Source organism: Telopea speciosissima, chromosome 10, assembly GCF_018873765.1.
Source record: "Telopea speciosissima isolate NSW1024214 ecotype Mountain lineage chromosome 10, Tspe_v1, whole genome shotgun sequence".
In the NCBI taxonomy this organism is placed as follows: domain Eukaryota; kingdom Viridiplantae; phylum Streptophyta; class Magnoliopsida; order Proteales; family Proteaceae; genus Telopea; species Telopea speciosissima.
The window spans coordinates 12,653,206-12,672,850 of record NC_057925.1 but is presented as its reverse complement, the minus strand read 5'-3'; the positions used below and the strand labels follow the sequence as shown (position 1 = coordinate 12,672,850).

Below are 19,645 nucleotides of genomic sequence, written 5' to 3'. Positions count from 1 at the left end.
AAAAATGGTGGGGGGGGAGGGAACTATGCAAGCACCAAACACAGGCCTAGGTAACCTGGATAGGAGAGCCCTAGAGAGAAGAATCTAAGCCTCAAGTAACAACAATGTGCCTGTTCCTTGGGGAGTCTATAAGGGAACCAAGAGAAGGCATGTGGAGTCTAGAGCTGACATCAAAGAAGATGGCTTTCCAAATCAGGTCAATGGTCCGTGAGTTGGAAATCCATCTACAAAGATTCCGCTCCATCCAGATGTGGGAGAAAGTAGCACCGAACACAAGCTTACCAACTGTATCACAAATAGAGCTGCCAGGAAAGGACATATCAAGCCAAAGCCACTCCCGGGCAAAGGGAAGGGGGCGTCTGTTGCAGGTCCAGATGGACTGCAAAGCTTTTTTCCAGATAGAGGAGGCAAGGGGACAAGAAAAGAAAAAGTGGTCGACGTCCTCGTTCCCATTCCAGCAAATGGTACAGGAGGGGGAAACAAGGATGTGGCGATGGATAAGGCAGGCTTGGTTGGGGAGGCAGTTGTTTAGGGTTCTCCAGACATTGAAAGAGTGTCTAGGAATGTGGTCTTTGAACCAAACAAGGTTGCGCCAGGGAACTAAAGGGCTGTAGGGTCTAACAAAATCCCAAGCAGAGCGGGAGCTAAAGATACCATTGTTGGCGGGGAGCCAGGTTACATTGTCCGGATGAGATGGGTGGGGAGGGGGAAGGAGGGGGAGAGAGGCCCAAAACTGGGTGAGACCAGGTGGGAAGGGGGTAGGAGGAGACCAGGAGCCATGGGAGATAATCGAAGAGAGAGGAGCAGCTTTGGGGATACCAGTAGACTAGACCCTTCGAGCTCCAATGATGTTGTAGAGGACACCAGCAGGATGCCAAGGGTCAAGCCGAAGGGAGATGGAAGTACCATCAACGATCACAGACGAAGTAGCACTGAGGGCAAGAGGACGAAGAAGGAGGATTTTGCACCAGACCCAGGTGGGTCCGCTGGCTGGTTAACAGTCCAGATGGAATCAGATTTGAGTAAGTAGGAGTAAACCCAGTTAACCCAAATAGAGTCCTGCTTGGAGGAGATTTTCCAGATTAGCTTGAGGACGCCCGCAGTGTATTAATCCCGGATTCGACAGATGCCAAGGCCTCCTTCAGATTTGGGACGGCAAAGCTTCCACTTTTTATACTAGATCCAATGAAATAGCATATGAATAAAAAATAAGAGGGTTTTCCACTAACAATAGATTAAAAAATCATAGTAATAGCCGCTCAAGAGAAACACCCAGAAGTACATACATCCATAAAAAAGAACCTACAAGTTGCACCAAGAAGTATACACAATAAACGAATCATGCATCTCCAAAGGGAGTTGCCAATCAGTCACAAGAGATGCATCGAATGTAACCATCATGTACGCTTCAATCGTTACCTCATACATAAGAGCAGAATTGGAACCCAAGGACCCATCAGCAAAAGCCTTAACACCACCCAAGTAAATCCATTGGCTTAAGGCCCGCCCTGTCTTCTGGATAAGATTCTAAAGGGAACAGAAAAAAAAAATTATATAGACATTAGAAGGGACAAGCAGGTGGAACTTAGAAGTATCAAGATATTAAACAATTAGCAAGTCAACCTTACCACATGAGAAAGAACTCTTTCAGTTAAACATCCTTTTAGCAAAGAAACCACTAAATACATAATATGACAGGAATGTCCCACAATATTTAACGAAAAAACACAATGTGTCAATAGGTTATGATAATTTTAGCAATACAACTATTCTCAATGCAGAAAATCACCAATAGTCAGGAAGTAGTTTCAGAATATTAAACAACACATCTCGTTTCACCTCATACAAATTCACCAAACTAATTTTCAACTTGAAGTTCGATCACTGGTAAGATTACAATGAGGTGACTGACTTTCAAGTTCAATCTGATGTAGGAAACATAGTTGTCACGTCGTCACGGCGATCCAAGTCGGTGGATGGGTGTCTAATCGATATATCGACATGTCACCCGCCATGGCATGGCGATCATGTCGACCATGTTTTATTTTTTATTTTCTCCATTTTTAATGTCATTTAGTGTGCTATAATATATATCCTATAACAAAAAAAATACAGCAGCCGTGTCTATTACTGTATTTGGCTGTGTGTGTCACATGAAAAAATTATCAATACCCTCCCTCTCTGTCTCTCGACACTCTCCCTCTGTCTCTGTGTGTGTTTGTGTGTGTGGCTGTGTGCTAGGGAAGAAGAAAGAAAGAAAAAAAAAAACTGATGTCGGTGACTTGGTGTTGGTTTAGTGCTTTACCAAACAAAAAATATACAACAGCCATGTGTATTTGGCTGTCACTGTCACATGAAAAAACCCCCTCTGTGACTGAATATTATCTATAGAAAAAAAGGGAGCAGAGGAGTCGCCGAAAGTGAAGAAGACGAAGAAGTGAGAAGAACTGAAAAAGCAATGGGAGGAGAAGAAGTACTGAAGAGGAAGAAGAAGAACCGAAGGAGTGAGAAACCCCTCTCTCTCTCTCGCAGTCTCGCTGGAGTCGCGACTGTGCGTGAATGAGTGAGAAGAAGAAGAACTGAAGGAGAGAGTTGCTGGAGGACTGGGAGGAGAAGAAGAAGAACCACCAAATAAAAAAAATAAACAATTACAGTAATTACTTACCTGCTTTAAGAGGTTGCCGGAGCTGGGAGCACTTGCCGGAGCCGAGGAAGGAGGCCGACAGCTGTTCGTAGAAGTGAAGAAGAACTGCGTCTCTCTATCTCACGACTCTCTCCTCTGTTCTCTTTTTCGATTTCTATTTCTCCCAAGAGATGAGAGTTAGGGTATAGTGTATTGTTTCAAGTTTTTTAACTTTTTTTATGTTGATGTGTAATGCAGGTTAAAAAGTTACACCTCCAATACACATTAAGATAAAAGCATTATCTTTTAAAAGGTTAAAAAAAATAATAATTATTAAAAACTTAAGTTTTATACACTTGAACATGAATATCGGCCGATATGGCCATATATCGGGGTATGGTGTCCATGTCGGCGCCATGGCGACGCCATGGAGGCCATATCGGTCGATATTCTTACATATCCCATGTAGTTGGTCGATATGCCAACTACTCCAGGGATACGTTGCCTTGGCAACCACATGACAACTATGGTAGGAAGGAGTCCCCTTCAATGACCGTCCTCCCTGGGGTGGTGCCACCACCACCTAGGGCTCCTCCTCCCCCTAACCCATCATCGCCTTCCCTCCCAGAGCTCAGATCTTGGTCCTCCCTTTGCCCCAGCAATTCTCCTCCCTCAATGAAGGTTTCCCCCTTCATTTTGGCCCCCCTACCATCATCGGTGGCTCTAAAGCAGCCCATTATGAAGCTGACCTGCTGTCCTTTGAAGCAAAAAAATGGGCAAACTGCCTTGTTGGGCACTTTTTGGGTACCCGCCCCCCCCCCTTTCCCCGTGTAAAGGCTTCCCTTACAAAGCAATGGAAAACCGGCAATGGTTATGAAACTTACCTGCTTGATAATAGCCTCTTCATTTTCAAGTTTGCTGACGATGTTGACAAAAGTCGAGTTCTGGATGGTGGTCCTTGGAACATCGGTAAAAAGCCTCTCTTCCTCCGGCAATGGAACAGATATCTTGAGCTGAACCAGCTTGACCTAAGCTCCCTTCCCCTCTGGGTTTCTCTCCCTGTTCTCCCTCTTCACTTCTGGTGTAAGAAAGGGCTTAGCATGATTAGCTCGGTGCTTGGAAAACCCCTCTACTCTGATGGTAGAACAAAGCTCCAGGATTGTCTCGCGTTTGCCCGTATTTGTGTGGCAGTTCAGGCTGACTCCCTGCTGCCATCCTCTATGCTTTTGGTTGACGACGAAGGCTTCTCCTTTAATCAGCCCATCAAATATGACTGGATCCCTCCCCATTGTTTATCCTGTAAAACTTTCGGCCACTCCACCGATAAATGCACCGCCCATCCCCCTTTGGACTGCCCTTTCACCCTAAACACTGACACCACCAACCTTTTTCCGGCCAACAACTCCTCTGTTGCCCCCTCCAATTCTCCTCCTCAGCCCATAGCCTCCACTGCGATCCCTCCTGAAACCCACAACCACATCATCTCTCTGTATCCTCCACCCATTTCCTCTCCCCACCCCTCTGCTCTTCCTCCCGTTGTTCGAGGCTGTCGTCGAAGTCGTCCGCGCAACAAACTCCGCCGCCGTGCCTCCGCCTCCACCTCCCCCCGTGGCCATGAGACCCCATCCGATTGTCCACTGGTTCTCCGATCAAGAACCATCGGTCACAATCATTTTTTGGTCTTGGGAACTGAGCCTGACCAACCTGACCCCTTCTCTCCTGAGCCTGGCGAGATTTTCTCTCAAATCCCTGCTGGCTCTGTCACCACCATTGAAGAGACTCTGTCCACTTCTGTTGTTGAGTCGCTTTCGCCCTCTGTCGCCCTAACTTCTCCTTCTCCTTCTGTCACTTCCATTTCTCCCCCTTTTAGCTTCGGGATTGCCACCTATCTCAAGGGCATCAAAAAGCCCTTCTTATCTTCTATGCCTGATCCCCCTTTCGTGGGCCCAGTGGTTTGGCCCATCTCCCCCTCCTCTGCCGATGTTTTGGCTGGGCCTCTTGGACCAGCTGGGCCTAACAGTCCAGTTGCTCCTAGTACCTCGCCCCTCTACTCCAACCCTGGTCTCTTGGCCCAGTCTTGTTTGGGTCTTAGTTCTTCTATTGATGCTCCCTCCTCTGAGCCCCAGCCTAAAGCCCCCCCACCTTAAGTGTCTTCCACCGCTGTAACCCCAGTTCCCCTCCTTTCCCTAAGATCCGCCCCTACATTGCCTACTCCCTTCCCTGCGTTGAGAAGATTTTGCCTCTGAGTTTGGTTACTAGATGATGAACACAGTTATGTGTGAAATCTTAGGGCATAAAGCATACAATTTACCACATTGGACAGAGTTACTCGGTGCTTTCTTGTGCTTTTCAGGTTTTAGGTGAATTCTTGTGAAAATGGAGGAGATGATGTTAAGGAAATGTTTTTAATCTGTGATGTTAAGGAAATGTTTTTAATATGTTTAGAGGTGTTAATGACTTAGATGTGTAGCCCATCGAGTCAGCTTCGCAACGTTTCAAACGGCACTTGATTCTGAGTTGAAACGAAGAAGTTACGGCCGTTTCCATAACGAAGCGCGAAAATGGTCTGCAAGGGTTTATTTGTAATTATTGATAATCAACCGGGGATAAAATGAAGTAAAAATTCGGATTCCAGGGGCCTTAACGTAATAATCAGAAGTTATATTTCTTGTACCCAAAAGATTCCATTTGGAGGGCTCTGGACAGTCCAACTTCAACTTGAGATATCTTGGGCTCCCGAACTCCAAATTGGACGAAATTTGGGTCTATATTGGGTGATTTTTTTACAAGGAACACAATGGTGAGGCCTATATAAGCACCCCATGCTCCACGTTTTCTGCAGGACAAAATGGGTATTTTATTTATTCTTGAAGGAATCCTAGTCATCACCCTTACTCTCTCTCTCCTCCAGCTTCTCAAGGGCACTTCTGGAATTCTACTTGGGATAGATTTATTTTGAAAGATATTCTCTCACCTATGAAAAGTTGAAAAGTCAAAGATGCTTTGATTTTATTGCTTGGAGAAGATATCTACAAAGAAAATGAAGTACTTGTTAGAATTGGAAGTTTACTTTTCTAGAAATAGAAGGTCTATGTAAACAATCTTCTCTTCTTCTTCTTTCTATTTTTTTCTTTTTTTTCTTAGGATTCAAGGCATTGTAAAAGAGGAAGGAGAAGAGAACATTCTCTTTTTTCTTAGGGAATATTTCTCCTACACTTCCCTCTTCTCTCTTCTCCTCTCTTCCCCATATAAATACCCCTTGCCCTTTAGCTTGTAAGAAGTTAGTTTTTTAGTTCAGTTTTTAGTTAGTTTCTACTTCAATTTTAATTCAGTTTTTAGTATAATTTTTAGCTCATTCACTTAGTGAAATTTCTTCTCTTCTTCTCCTTCTAATTTGTGATTTTTGGCTTTTCTAAGTTCTAGTTTGCTTTTATGATTTTTAGTTAATGGTTATAATAGGTTTAGTTTATGCTTTGATTTCAATTTAATTCTTCAATTGGGTTGTAATTTCTTAATTCTAGTTTAGGTTTTAAGCCTTCTAGTCTAAGTTCTTAAGTTGATGACAAGACTTGAAGATTTAGAAGAGGAGGCCATGGTAAGTTTATGAAGTATTCAAGCTTTTCAGTTACATTCATGCAAGCACATCCAGGTTTTACTATCTAAACCCTCAATCTCATTCTCCCTCTCCTCTATCTCTCTCTATCTTCTTCTTCTTCTCCCTCTATTTCTTTTTTTTTTTTTTATATGGTTGTGGTATGTGGATGCACTTTTATTCCCTTATTTCTTTTTATGTAATTATGAAGTGTGGCTGCGTTTTTGTTATTCCTTCCAATTTATGTTAGTTTGATAGGTTAGATGCTCATGTGTTAGGACGCCAACTTAATCCCTTAATTTTATTAGATGCTTATGAGTTAGGATTCATTAATTTTCATTAGTTTCATTAGTTGAATTTAACACTTTAATTTGGTTCACTTTGCATTACTTTTAAGTTAGTTAAATAGAATGGTGTATATCTCCTCGTGTTCGACCCGTAGCTACGATTGACCCGTACGCTTGCGGTATAATTTTTAAACTCAAACACTAGAGATCATGTTTTTTGCCGTGAGACTGTGTATCCATGCTAAAGGTCTTGTTTCTCTGTGGCTGCCTCGGGGTTATCTTGTTGGTCTTTGCTCTGTTTGCTTAGGGTGTAGTTATTGTTTGGGCTCTTGCCTTTTATTTTGCTAGCCCTTGCCGTTTTGGCAGGTCTTGTATTTGGTTCGCGCTTGTTTCCCTCCCCCCCTCTCCCTTTTTCTTGCCTTTGGTAATGAAATTATTTATTCATCCAAAAAAAGATTACAATGATACTTTATAATATCATATAAATTTTCTGTAAATAGTAACAGTCATTGCAATTGAAATTAAAAACTGCTAGCAAGCATCTGATAGAAAGATCATACGTGTAAACGTGACCATGTCTCCAAAGGGAAAAATAAGCAAACCCTGATTAACATTTCTCCCCGAGTATCAGCCCATTGATAAACATCTGCAAATACCATGAAAATGGAAAATTTTGGTACTTTAAAGAAACAACGAAAGAAATGAATGAATGCATGAATGAAAGCTGCCCAGTAAAAGTGTTTCAAGAAAAGTGGAATTTAAGGTTAAATAATAAAACAAGAGTAACTGCAATTAAAATTATAACCATCAGGACATGAAAGAAATGATGGACGTTTGTAACCAAAACCTGAAAAATCTTCCCAAGGAGGTTCTACTGGTGCACCAGGTAAATATCTCCCAACATCAACAACTGTTGTCACTCCATTCATCAAAGCAACTTTGCTTGCCCGTATCATAGCATCCCTCCTCTCTTCTACTGAATCCTCAGGAATCAAGGGAACTAGAAGCTGCATTGCTGAATCAATCAGCAAACCGGTGGGTTCTGCACAAGATATGACATTTGAATATTCAATCCGTCAATAACTTCCCTCTAATCAAATCATAGTACATTAAGCATACTGAACATTTCAACATCTCTTAATATAAACACAGAGATGAAAGTTTAGAATTAGTAACAACAAGACAAAAAAGTTTGACAGTGACAAAAGTTTACAAACAAAGGTGGGTAAATAGGAAAATGGAAATTTTATTTATAATTGCTACAATCAGCTACATGGAGACAATTTTGCAGGTGAGAATCAACTAATCAACAACTATGTATTAAGAAACTACAAGTTACTATTTATTATTACTATTATACTCTCATTTTCTTCTTCAAGAAAAATAAATCTCCTTTATTCTAGCAGCTGGTACAAGTAACAATTAATGCACTAAAAACCCATTATTATAGTGTTTAGAAATTGAACCCTGCCAGACTTGAAAAGCCAAAAATGGCCATGCATCACCCAACCACCTTGATTACTACTAATATACTAAATAGACATTATAACCAGAATAGGGAAAACTTGAAAATCTTTACTTTGTTCTTCTTAACAAGGATGACATAAAGCTTACCGCCGTTGGAGTTTTTCATGACAGTTCCACCAACTGGATCTTCGGTGTAATTAGTAATTTCAGCAATCTTTAGGGCCAGGGAATTGGCGAAGCCCATATGACCATCCATTCTTGACAACCAAACCTGCATATAAAATATCCCAAATAGATTTGTTTACCATTATGGTAAGCAAAGTTCCACATGTTAGTCTGTAACAATGACATTGCAGTCCCTCACAGGATTATTAGGTGTGACATCATCAATCCAAGACGCTGCTGGCAACTCTCCTCCCCAAAGGTCATTGTTCCAGCCACCACCTAATATCCAGCACCCTTCATGCTTATCTGAAATAGTATGAAATGTGTTTAAAAAAAAACAAAAAGCAAAAAGAAGAAAAGATTTAGCTAGTACCTACTAACGCATAAAACAAAATAAAACATAAATTTAAAGAATGTCTGAAATACTATGATTTCTCCTTTCTCCAACATGGAACTCCTGGTTCAACCTAATACACAGATTATTTTGGGGGTCATATTATCTCCCCCCCCCCCCCCCAACCCACACAAAAAAAAAAAGAGATATTATACAGATATCTTACCAAAGGCAACTGAAAAGGTTTACCTCTTGCAGCTTCTTTGACCTTTCTTACGAACTCAACTTTGCTATTCACACCTCGAAGTACTACCCGTGCCATCTGATAGTAACAATGTGCATACCATTCAATGCAAGTTATGTTGAAAGGGGGGGGGGAATAGGGAAAAAGGACCAATTAGTAAAAACATATAGACCATGTGGTATGTAATTGAAACTACAGAAACATACCAGCATAAGTTGACAAAAAAAGTAGACTTCTGATGTCCATCCTAAGGTTTGGTGAGTTCAGTGCTAAATTATATTACCAGAGAAAGATAGCATCTTGCAAATAAATTCATACTATTGGCAATGAGAAGTAAAGTAGTTGCATCAATCGCACCTTGATATGAATATTTTCCAAATGATAGACCACTAATAGACAATAATGAAGGATTCGTAAAGCCAAACCATGCAATTCGATCATGGAAAGGTAAAATTGGTGTTTTGGTGAGGAAACTGATGGCCTGTGGAGACAGATTATCTTGGCCAATATGGACAACGAAACTGCTGCTCTGAGAAACTGATGGCATTTCTTTGTTGAACGGTATGTTGGAAGCAAATGAAATCATTAAGAAGAAATCAGAATAGCAGCAGGAAGTGGTATAAACGCCAGATTCCTGAATTACCAAGGTGCACAGTTGGAAGTTAAAGAATGTAAAGAACAAGGAGAAAGATGGAGGAAGAAGGTTGAAGACGATAGAGAAGAAGAAGAGAAGATGGTGGAATGTTGTGTGTTAGAGAGTTGTCTCTACCACACCTATATTACTTCACTTATAAGATGAAAGGAATTACATACACCTCCCTAGGGAGGTAGGTAAAAGTTAAAAAAGAGAAATTACAATATAAGGCAACTAGACAACAAACTAGTTCATAAAGTACCCTTATTAAATAAACTCTAACACTCCCCCTCAAGCTGGACAATTAATGTCATGCATTCCCAGCTTGCATAACAGGGTACCAAACTGGAGAGAAGTGAGCCCTTTGGTGAAGATGTCCGCCAATTGATCACTAGTCTTCACAAAAAGGGAGCAAATGCAGCCAGAGTCTATCTTCTCCTTGATGAAGTGTCGGCCCACTTTGATGTGCTTTGCTTTGTCATGTTACACCAAATTGTGAGCAATGCTTATAGCTGCCTTATTATCACAGTAGAGCCGCATAGGTCCTTCAGTATCAAACCCCAACTCCTGGACCAATCGTCCCAACCATATGAGTTCGCAAACTCCATGAGCCATAGCCCTAAATCTTGCTTCTGCACTGGATCTAGCTACAACAGGCTGTTTTTTGCTTCTCCATGTGACTAAGTTACCACCTAAAAACGTGCAATAGCCAGATTTAGACCTCTTGTCTGAAATGGATCTAGCCTAATCGGCATCTGTGAAACCTTCTACTCTCAAGTGACTATGTCTGACATACAATAGTCCTTTCCCTGGAAAAGACTTCAAGTATCTGAGAATGCGGTATACAATATCCAAGTACCCACTCTTGGAAGCATGCATAAACTGGCTTACTACTCCCACTGCAAAAGAAATATATGGGCGAGTCATAGACAGATAGATGAGCTTTCCTACTACCCTCCTAGTTTGTGATTCTACTCAATAGACTTGCTAGTTTGCACCCCAACATCCTTGTCTCTTTCAATAAGTCAAGAACAAACTTGCTTAGCTTTAGTTTTTGCAACCCGGTCTAATGTGACCTTTGCTTATAGAGAAAGTACAGGGCGGCTGATTGGTTGGCTAATCTTTCTTGGAGGATAAGGTTGGGCTGCCTGTTCTTAGAAAGTAGTGCTTGTTGTTTCTTCCAAGCTGTATGGGGCTGGGAATGGATTTGTTGGAGTGTTTTCTTGAGAGCTTGTTCAGCTTCTTGGGTCGGGGTAAAATGGAATGTCCCCCCCCCCTTGTATTTTTTTACCATTTTGGATTATTAATAAAACTCTAGGGTCTGCCCCGGGTCCCAGGTAATATTTGGGTTTAAAAATAAAAAAATAAAAAAGAACAAACTTCCTTTGAAATATGTTGATTCCCCTCTTAGACCTTGACACTTCAATTGCCAAGAAATACTTTAAGGGACCCAAATCTTTAATCTCAAACTAGTGAGCCAAGTAGATCTTCAACATAGCTATCTCAGCTTTGTCATCTCCAATCATTACAAGGTCATCAACATAGACAATTAGAGCTGTAATGATGCCATTACATTGCCTAGTAAATAAGGTGTGATCGGCTTGACTTTGGGAATACCCATTCTTCAGAATAGCCTGCCTAAATCGCTCAAACCATGCCTTTGGGGATTGTTTGAGGCCATATAGTGCCTTCTTGAGAAAATACACTTTCCTTTCAACTGAAGGAAGGTTAAAGCCAGGTGGAGTTGGCATGTACACCTCCTCTTCCAAGTCACCATGGAGGAAGGCATTGTTCACATCCAACTGATATAGCGGTCAATCCCTATTGGCTGCCAATGATCAAAGAACCCTTATAGAGTTGTGCGTAGTCACAGGAACAAATGTCTCCTGATAGTCAATCCCATACACTTGACTGCACCCATTACCCAACAACCTTGCCTCATACCTCTTAACCATACCATCTGACTGATACTTAATTGTGTAATTGTGTAGACCCACCTGCATCCAACTGGAACTCTTCCCCTAGGGAGATCTATTAATTTCCAAGTACCATTTTTCTCAAAAGCCATCATTTCCTCAGACATGGCTTACCTCCACTGTGGGTCAAACATTGCCTCAATGACATTCTTGCGAATGAAAGCAGTAGAGAGGGCAACAATAAAAGCACCACCTATAGGAGAGAGAGCATCATAGGAAACAAACTGAGCTATAGGATTAGTGAAACCTCTCTTTCCTTTTCTAACAGAAATAGGAAGGTCTAAATCAGAAGGAAGAGAAGGGATGTCACCTGATTGAGGAGGGTGGAGCTCAAGATGTGAATCCAAAGAGGGCTCTTGGAAGGTCTTCTTCCAGCAACCTCTTTTGTACATATTTAACTCCTTTGTATTGTCAAAACCAACACCTGATTGATCCTCAATATCAACTACATCTACTTCTTTGTGTTTCTCAATATCAAGCATAAAAGGAAAAATAGGTAACAAAGAAAGAAAGGGAATATCATCAGCAGCCTTTTCATTTTCACTATTCTCCCCCTAAAGAGGATATTGATGAGGAGCAAGGAAGGACACGGATTCAAGGAAAGTGACATCTTTGGAGATGAGACACCGACGAGAGGAAGGATGGTAGAACTTGTAGCCTTTGGTAGTAAAGGAATACCCAAGAAAGAGGAATTTGAGAGCCTTAGGGTCAAGTTTAGTCCGAGAGGATTTGGTAACATGAACAGAACAAACACACCCAAAGACCTTGGGAGGAAGAGAGAAAGCAGAAACCTGAGGAGACAAGGTTTCCGAAGGAGATTTGGAACCAAGAAGTTTTGTAGGCATGCGGTTGATGAGAAAGGAAGCAGTAAGAAGAACATCAGACAAAAAAGTCTTAGGTACATGCATGCCAAATAAAAGACACCGAGTGACCTCCACTAAAAGGCGATTTTTCCTCACAACTCCCCATTTTGTTGGGGTGTGTCAACCATAGTACTATATCTCGCGATATATCGGTATCTCGGGCCTACCGAGATATCCGAAATATCCGAGATATCGCGAATATTCCCGAAATATTGCATTTTTTCTGCAATATTTCGGGGTCCATCTCGGGGGTATTTGGCCATATTTAGGCCTCGAAACTTCACGGACAGCCTTATTTAAGCTTAATAAACACATTTAAACCATAAAATTGTAAAATGTGAATTCAAATTGGTGTTTTGGGCTTGCACTGATTGACATACGATCGCCGACCTTAATGTATAAATAGTTAAATACACATAGATTAATGAAATCACAACTTAAGTACAAATTACAAGTGCTAAACTCGCTAATAGTAGTTCTTGTGCCTCCTGGATCAATCCCACTCATGCCTCGCCGGAGTCGACGTCCATTGCTCTCTTTTGAATGACATATGTGGACCACGGTATAGAATCGGAGAAGAAACGAGTGTAGTCATCCACAAGTGTCACGTAAATGGAATCATCAACATCGTAGGTAACCTATCCTAGGATATAAACTAGGGTTACCAATCGATCCATTCGTGAAGAAGATGATCCACTGTGATATGATGTTGGCGCCGGCGCAAGAGGCGATGGCATTGGCCGCATGTATGGGCCGGTGAGGTTGGTATCTAGGTCCGCTAGGTATGCAAAGATGTTATCTACAAAAGATGATCCAAGATGTCCTCTGGACTGGGTAGTCATAGTCCCCTACCCCACTAAACGCTTACATGATGATGATCCATATCCATATCCACCGTAAGGTTGTGATGCACCATAATCCGATGCCAATGGAGTGGCATGCGGCCAAAAGATGGGGCACGCCAATGTCCACTGGCCTCCCTCCCTATCACCCATACTCAAACCACCAACAGAGCTAGATAGGTTATCAATGTCCATTCGATCAAAGTCGCAATCGTGGTTTGCTCGACCCCTACGCTCCCGTCAGTATGATGAGGGGGCCTCTCTGGGCTGGGGGCGGGGCACGTGTCCGGGTCCGTATTCAGGCGGCATGATCAAACCGTGTTCTCCAGCAATCGGAGCGGTCTACAGCGCCGAATCCCGGGCCTCCTGGCCTACCACATAACGCCTCGCATGCCGTCATATTCTTCACCAAAGATCACCACCACCAACATCACCACCACCAAGATCACCATCACCACCACCAAAGATCACCATCATCACCATCATCATCATTCGAGGACTTAGACCACTTCATCATCGCGAACATCGCCACCAATACGCGGCTGGAATGGTATGGGCAGGCTTCCTCGCATGTATCCGACCTCGTCGCCCATATACTCGCCCACATCAGCACCAATCTCGGAAGTTATCATGGGGTCGGGCCTACCTCCCTCCTCATCCAACACCGGCTCACCTCTATCCTCACCCAATCCACAATAGGGTCCTCATCGTCTCAATCAACTTGAAAGATGTCGCCTAGATCAATGGTGCCCCTCTGGTCCCTCATGTCCCATGCGATGTGTTGCGTTTAGCCTCAAGTCAGAGCTGCATATACACCATTCGATAAACGTTGAGACCCCAATCTGCATGCGCTCTTGCGATGAGCGCAAAGGTACCCAGCCTCTCACAACCAGATGCGAACATGTTTGACAAGGACTTTAATTGCTATTCTTCTTAAGTTTTCAGCCGATTCCCATACAACACCCACCATTCAACCGCATTACAAGTTTACAACAAAAAAGACATGTGTCAAATGTTGTTTCAACTTTCAACTTTCAAATTTCAATACATATGTAATTTAAAACTTAAAAGAATTACCAAAGATCACCACGTGCTTCGCGTATCGCAGCCTCGGTTCCAAAACTTCCCAATGCATCCCTAAATACCTTGATCTATACCCACGTGGAAAATTAGTAAGTACTTCTTCACTACTTATTTGAAAGCATCAATAAGTTGAGTTTCCAAATGAACTCACTTCATTGTTGCAAATTGCTTGTAGCGCACCATCCGCTCCAACTTCTTCACTACTTGTTTCACAAAGATCAATAAGTTGAGTTTCCAACCCAAGCCTATTGTTATATCGATACTTAGGGTTGAAGTAGTATGCTGAAATATGACATATAGAATAGAGGTATCACAAATGCATAGGTAATTAGTAAATAATAATACTATGAATTAGTAAACATAAAACAAATTTACTCACCTCATTTATGCGGTGGATGCATAAGTTGATTCTCCCAAAGAGCATTTATGATATTTAAGAAGTGTTTGCTCTGCGAGGACCCACACTATGACACTATCTTTCATCAAGTCTATTGCAAAGATATAGGACTCGGCATGGTTGGGCCCTTCGAGGCGGAGTCGACAACATGTAGAACTTGAATTCATCGCTCTAAAACTTTCACCACTTGCTTAGTTTGGTCCAAGTCCTCGGATGACATCGTTGTTTGTGCTTCCCTCCCATTTGCGCCTTGAACCCTTCCATCAAACCACTCCTCGAAGCAAACACGCTTCTGGCCCGCCTTCTTTGTCTCTCAATGCTTTTGAGGGCGATGTAGTTAGCGGCAAATCTTGTGATGCCAGGCCTAACCAAGTCACCCCCACATTTTTCCCTCAATAGATTGAGTGCATAGGAGGGTTGTATACAAAGTTGGTGACTTGTCTTGCACTTTCAACCACGCCTTCACCAACTTTAACTTTCCCATATCTTTTAGCATTAAGTCAATGCAATGGCTGCACAAGGAGTCCAAGAGCCGTACTTATTATTGTTCATCATCTTCTCACCGCCACTAAGTTACTTCCATTGTCCAACTGACAACATTCTCAATACCACATCTTTTTCCACTACTTCCTTTAACAATCAGAAATATATTTTGCATCCTTTATCTCTTTGGATGCATCCACGATTGAGGAACACGTCCTCCCATCACAATAAATCATGAAATTGATGATGGACTTTCTTGTAGGGCCCACCATCCATCTCGCCATTATAGTCACCCCATATGTCTCCCACATATTCTTCATCTCACTAATGTACTCATCAATCTCACTCTTTTGTTGAGGTAGATAAACATTCATTACCTCGATGGGGTGGGGCCCTTGAATCACGGGGCCACCTCCGCAATGGTATCTATCATGGTATCATAATGGGGGCCTTGTGCAGTGTTCTTTGGGATGGTATGGTATAGCATCCACTTAGCTATTGATTCTTTAACCAATCCCTTCATCCCCTTCCACGCTCCTTTGATTCGGTCGATCGCTTCCTTTCTTCTTACGCAATTTAGGATCGATGTTGATGGTGGTACTGCACTGGTAGAGGTGTTGGGGTTGCCCTCACACTTTGTGATCTTTTAAAAGGATTCAAAGTTTAGGACCTCCGAACTGCCACCCGCTCCTCCACTACCCCCTACTCTTTGTCTCTGCGATCATCTTGAAAACTTCCTCTACTCTCTTGAAACAGTCCTCGCTAAAATCCCTAGCCTCCTCTCTTGCTTTGTATGTCATCGTACTATGAATGTCATCATCGAGAGGAGGAGGAGGAGTCATCATCATCATTGTATCGTCTTCCTCCTCCCATCGAACTCCTCACCGTATCCTCAAGTTGTTTCTTATCCTTTTCGCTTTGTCACCCCTTCCTCTTCTTTCTTCCCCTCAAACTATCACCAATCTCCTGGCTACTTCGAGGGACCATAGGCAACCTACAACATCTTTAGATCCTCCAATGATGTTGTTTAAGTCTACCGGACCACCTCCCATAAATTGCATGTGACAATAATTACATATAGATTTTCTCTTATCCCCATCAATGGGAGTACCATGTAACCATGCAATGTCACCCTATCGCTGGTTGGTCTCTCTTGTTCCCCTCTTCTCTTTGTTCCGTCCCCCCCTTTGTTGACTACTTTCCCCACTTTTGCTTTCGCCCTCGCACGTTGTCTATCACGATCCGCCATAATGATACTTGTTTATCGCAATGTAAGTAACACAAATAATTAAAAAACTTAATGTAGATGCACTTCAATCGACACTTTTAGATTACTAATACGCTTGTATAGTTATTTAATATTTTTCCCTAACCCTTATATTTTTCACAAAATTAAAACCAATTTTTTATATATAATGTTAATATAAGTATTGACCAACACAACAAAACTATGAATTAGTAAACATAATATACATGTAATGCATCTCAAAACATATAGAAATAACTTTCATATTTTTCATTATTTTTTAAACTTAAAACTCATATTTTTCCTTATTTATTTCTGTTTTTTAATTTTTTATATATTTTTCTTAATTTTCGAAAATTAAAAGAATTATTTAAGAGCAGAAAATAAATCGACATCACAAGCCGTAGATCGGCCATTGGTGTCTAACATATATTTAATTCATTACCATCTAAGTCATATTACCCCTAATTATTTCCTATTTTAGTTGTAGGAAAATGAATTTTTAAAACCAGAAAAAAATAAAAAAATACATATGGGAAAAAATTTCGACACCGTGAGGTCAGAGATCGGCCTCCTGTTTAACATATATTAATATCATCAACATCCAACAACATTTGTACAAAAGTTTTTTAAAAAAATAGTTTTAGAGAAATATAATTTACCTTAAATAATGAAATTAGGCTGGATGATGAGCTTAGATGACCCTCCGACGCCTTCCCGCGACAAGGAGCTTCAATGAGGCTTGGAAGGGAGGAAGAAGAGAGAAAATTTCATTTAGCAGCTCTCGGTCGAAATATCGACCAAGAGCTGCGAAATATGAAATTTATAAGGATTTTGAATGTGATATTATTGTACTTTACAATATCTCGCGATATATCGTGATATCTCGCGATATATCGTGAGTTCCACGATATATCGTCGAAATATCTCGATATATCGACGAAGTTATAGTACTTTTTATTTCGACCTTGTTTCGTATCTCTGGTCATGTCGAGATTCACGAAATATCGCGATATATCGCCGATATTTCGCGAGATTTTATACCATGGTGTCAACACAATTTTTTTTTTTTTACCCGAACCTTATCTGGGACCTGGGCCAGCCCCTAAGAATTTATTGATTTCAAAGAAACGAATAAAGAATACAAGGGGCGAGACGTGCCACCTTACCCCGACCCAAAGAGAAAGCACTCTCTACACAAGACTGAAACAAAGCTAACCTAGCAAGAAAAGCGAGCAAGAAGTCCCTATTTCTTTAAGACTGGCAAGCCAGCCCTATCCTCCCGCAGAATGCACTGCAAACCCCCCGGAGGGTGACAGCCGTCGTGGAACACAGAGGACGATCCCAAATCACAGGCAAAATTCGCCATCCAATCAGCAGCCCTGTTACTTTCTCTATAAGCGAAGGAGACCAGCGCCCGAGTAGAAGAAGCTAAGATCATGATTTCCTGGAAGCAGTACAAACCACTCCACAAATTACACCTTTTGAGGTTGACCATTCTGACAATGGGGTGTGTCAACACAAGTTAGTTGATGGATAATGCCATTATCAGTAAAGAAGTTTTGGAGGCCACCAAACATGTACTCCCCCCCCCCCCCTTATCAGAACAAACAATTTTTATTATAGTTTCAAATTGAGTAAGATTCATCTGATAAAAAATTTTAAATGCATCACAGGCATTACTCTTATGTTCATCAGAACAGTCCAAGTAGTGTGGGAATAGCCATCAACAAATGAAACAAAGTAGCGGTAGCCAAATAAAGAGGTAGTAGGAGAGGGTCCCCAAACATCAGTATGCACAATATGAAAAGGAACAATAGATCTATTACCCTGATATGGATAAGATGAACGACAATTTTTGGCAAACATACAGGATTCACATTGAAAAACATGGGAAGAAGAAAATAAATGAGGTAACTATTTCCTCATCACAACAAAAGATGAATGGCCAAGACGACAATGCCATAACATTACAGAATCCACAGAACTGCTATTAGTACATCCACACATAGGATTGAGTTGTGGGCAAAAAAGTAGTCGAGGTTCAAGAAGATAGAGCCCTTTCTCCTCACATCCACTACCAATAATCCTCTTCGTCACCAAATCCTGAAAAAAAGACAATGAGAAGGAAAGACACAACAATTCATGGATACAGTTAAGTAACTCACAGATAAATGATTAGTGGCAAAGTTAAGGACATGAAGAACGGAATCAAAAGAAATGGAAGACAGGGCTGCAACAAGGTAGGGTTGAGCCAGGCTTTGTAAAACCCTAGCCCAACCCTAAGTCCCCTTCGCTGGGCCCAGGTCCGGTCTGACCCTGACTCAGGGCCTGAAAAATCTAACCCTAACCTACCCTCAGGGTAGGGTCAGGCTGGGCTAACCCTGATTGACCCTTATTATGGGGAGAGGGAAGGGAGATGCATGGGTTGGGCTGGGCAGAGGAGAAAAATATCAATTTTACATAAAATAATATTATAATAATATATATTATATCACTTATTATCTTCATACATAATACGTTATATAACAAAATGTGTGAGACAGTTAAAGTTTATAATATATATTATATCAATATATATTTTATAGTATAAATTAAAACAGGATCAGGCTGGGCCGGGCCTAGCTCAGCCCGAGGCCTCAACCCTAGCCCGGCCTAACCCTAACTCAGGGCCAGAAATTTCCAACCCTGACTCGCCCTCAAGGCCAAGGTATCTAAACCCAGGCTCTGTTCGGGCTTAGGGCAGGCCAGTGCGGATTCAGGCCGATAGGTCCAAACTTGTAATAGAAGATGTAACAGGAATATTGCCCTTATCATAAATGGAGGAAAGGGAGCCATCAACCACCCTGGCCTTATCCCTACTAGAACAAATGGTGTAGGAATCATAATAATCGGACGTACCAGTCATGTGGTCAGTGGCACCAGAGTCAATGAGCCAAGATGGGGTTGTGGTAAGAGTGGATGTGGAGGCCTACAAAGCTGAGGATGATGAGGAATATGCCACTGTAGGTATAGAAGGGGAGCTGCCTTGGTGTGACATGAACCTGCGAAATGTTGCAATATCCTCCCTGGTGAGTGGGCTAGAATCACCCTGTATGCTAGGCGGGTATCATGAGTATCAGTCTCAATCATCATAGAATGTGCTCTAGCTCCCCCTCTACAACCACCATGAACACCAGTAGATCCACCACATGTACCAAGAGGACGGCCTTGAAGAGCCCAACACCTCTCTCTACTCTCTAGTGTACCCAAGTCTCCCACTATAGTTGCATCTGGGCCTATCTCTATCATCTCCACGAGGTGGCCTTGACCTCTACCACCACCACGTCAATCACTTTGGAAGCTAGAAGAAAGAGCAGATGGCTCAAGGAGGAAGCAGGTTCCATAGCTACCCTCTGAGTCTCCTCAC

The 19,645-nt window shown here is 41.9% G+C and overlaps 1 protein-coding gene across 1 annotated transcript in view; it reads right to left on the bottom strand.

Annotated features, from left to right (window-relative positions):
* Positions 1–19,645, bottom strand: part of LOC122642912 (protein LONG AFTER FAR-RED 3) — a 130,246-nt gene that overhangs the window by 85,715 nt on the left and 24,886 nt on the right. Inside the window, exons 4-9 of the mRNA XM_043836526.1 lie at positions 8,718–8,790; positions 8,334–8,440; positions 8,117–8,240; positions 7,350–7,544; positions 7,063–7,148; positions 1,420–1,527 (exon numbers count right to left, since the gene is read on the bottom strand). Of these exons, the coding sequence (XP_043692461.1) occupies positions 1,420–1,527; positions 7,063–7,148; positions 7,350–7,544; positions 8,117–8,240; positions 8,334–8,440; positions 8,718–8,790 (693 nt within the window). The remainder of the gene's footprint in view (positions 1–1,419; positions 1,528–7,062; positions 7,149–7,349; positions 7,545–8,116; positions 8,241–8,333; positions 8,441–8,717; positions 8,791–19,645) is intronic.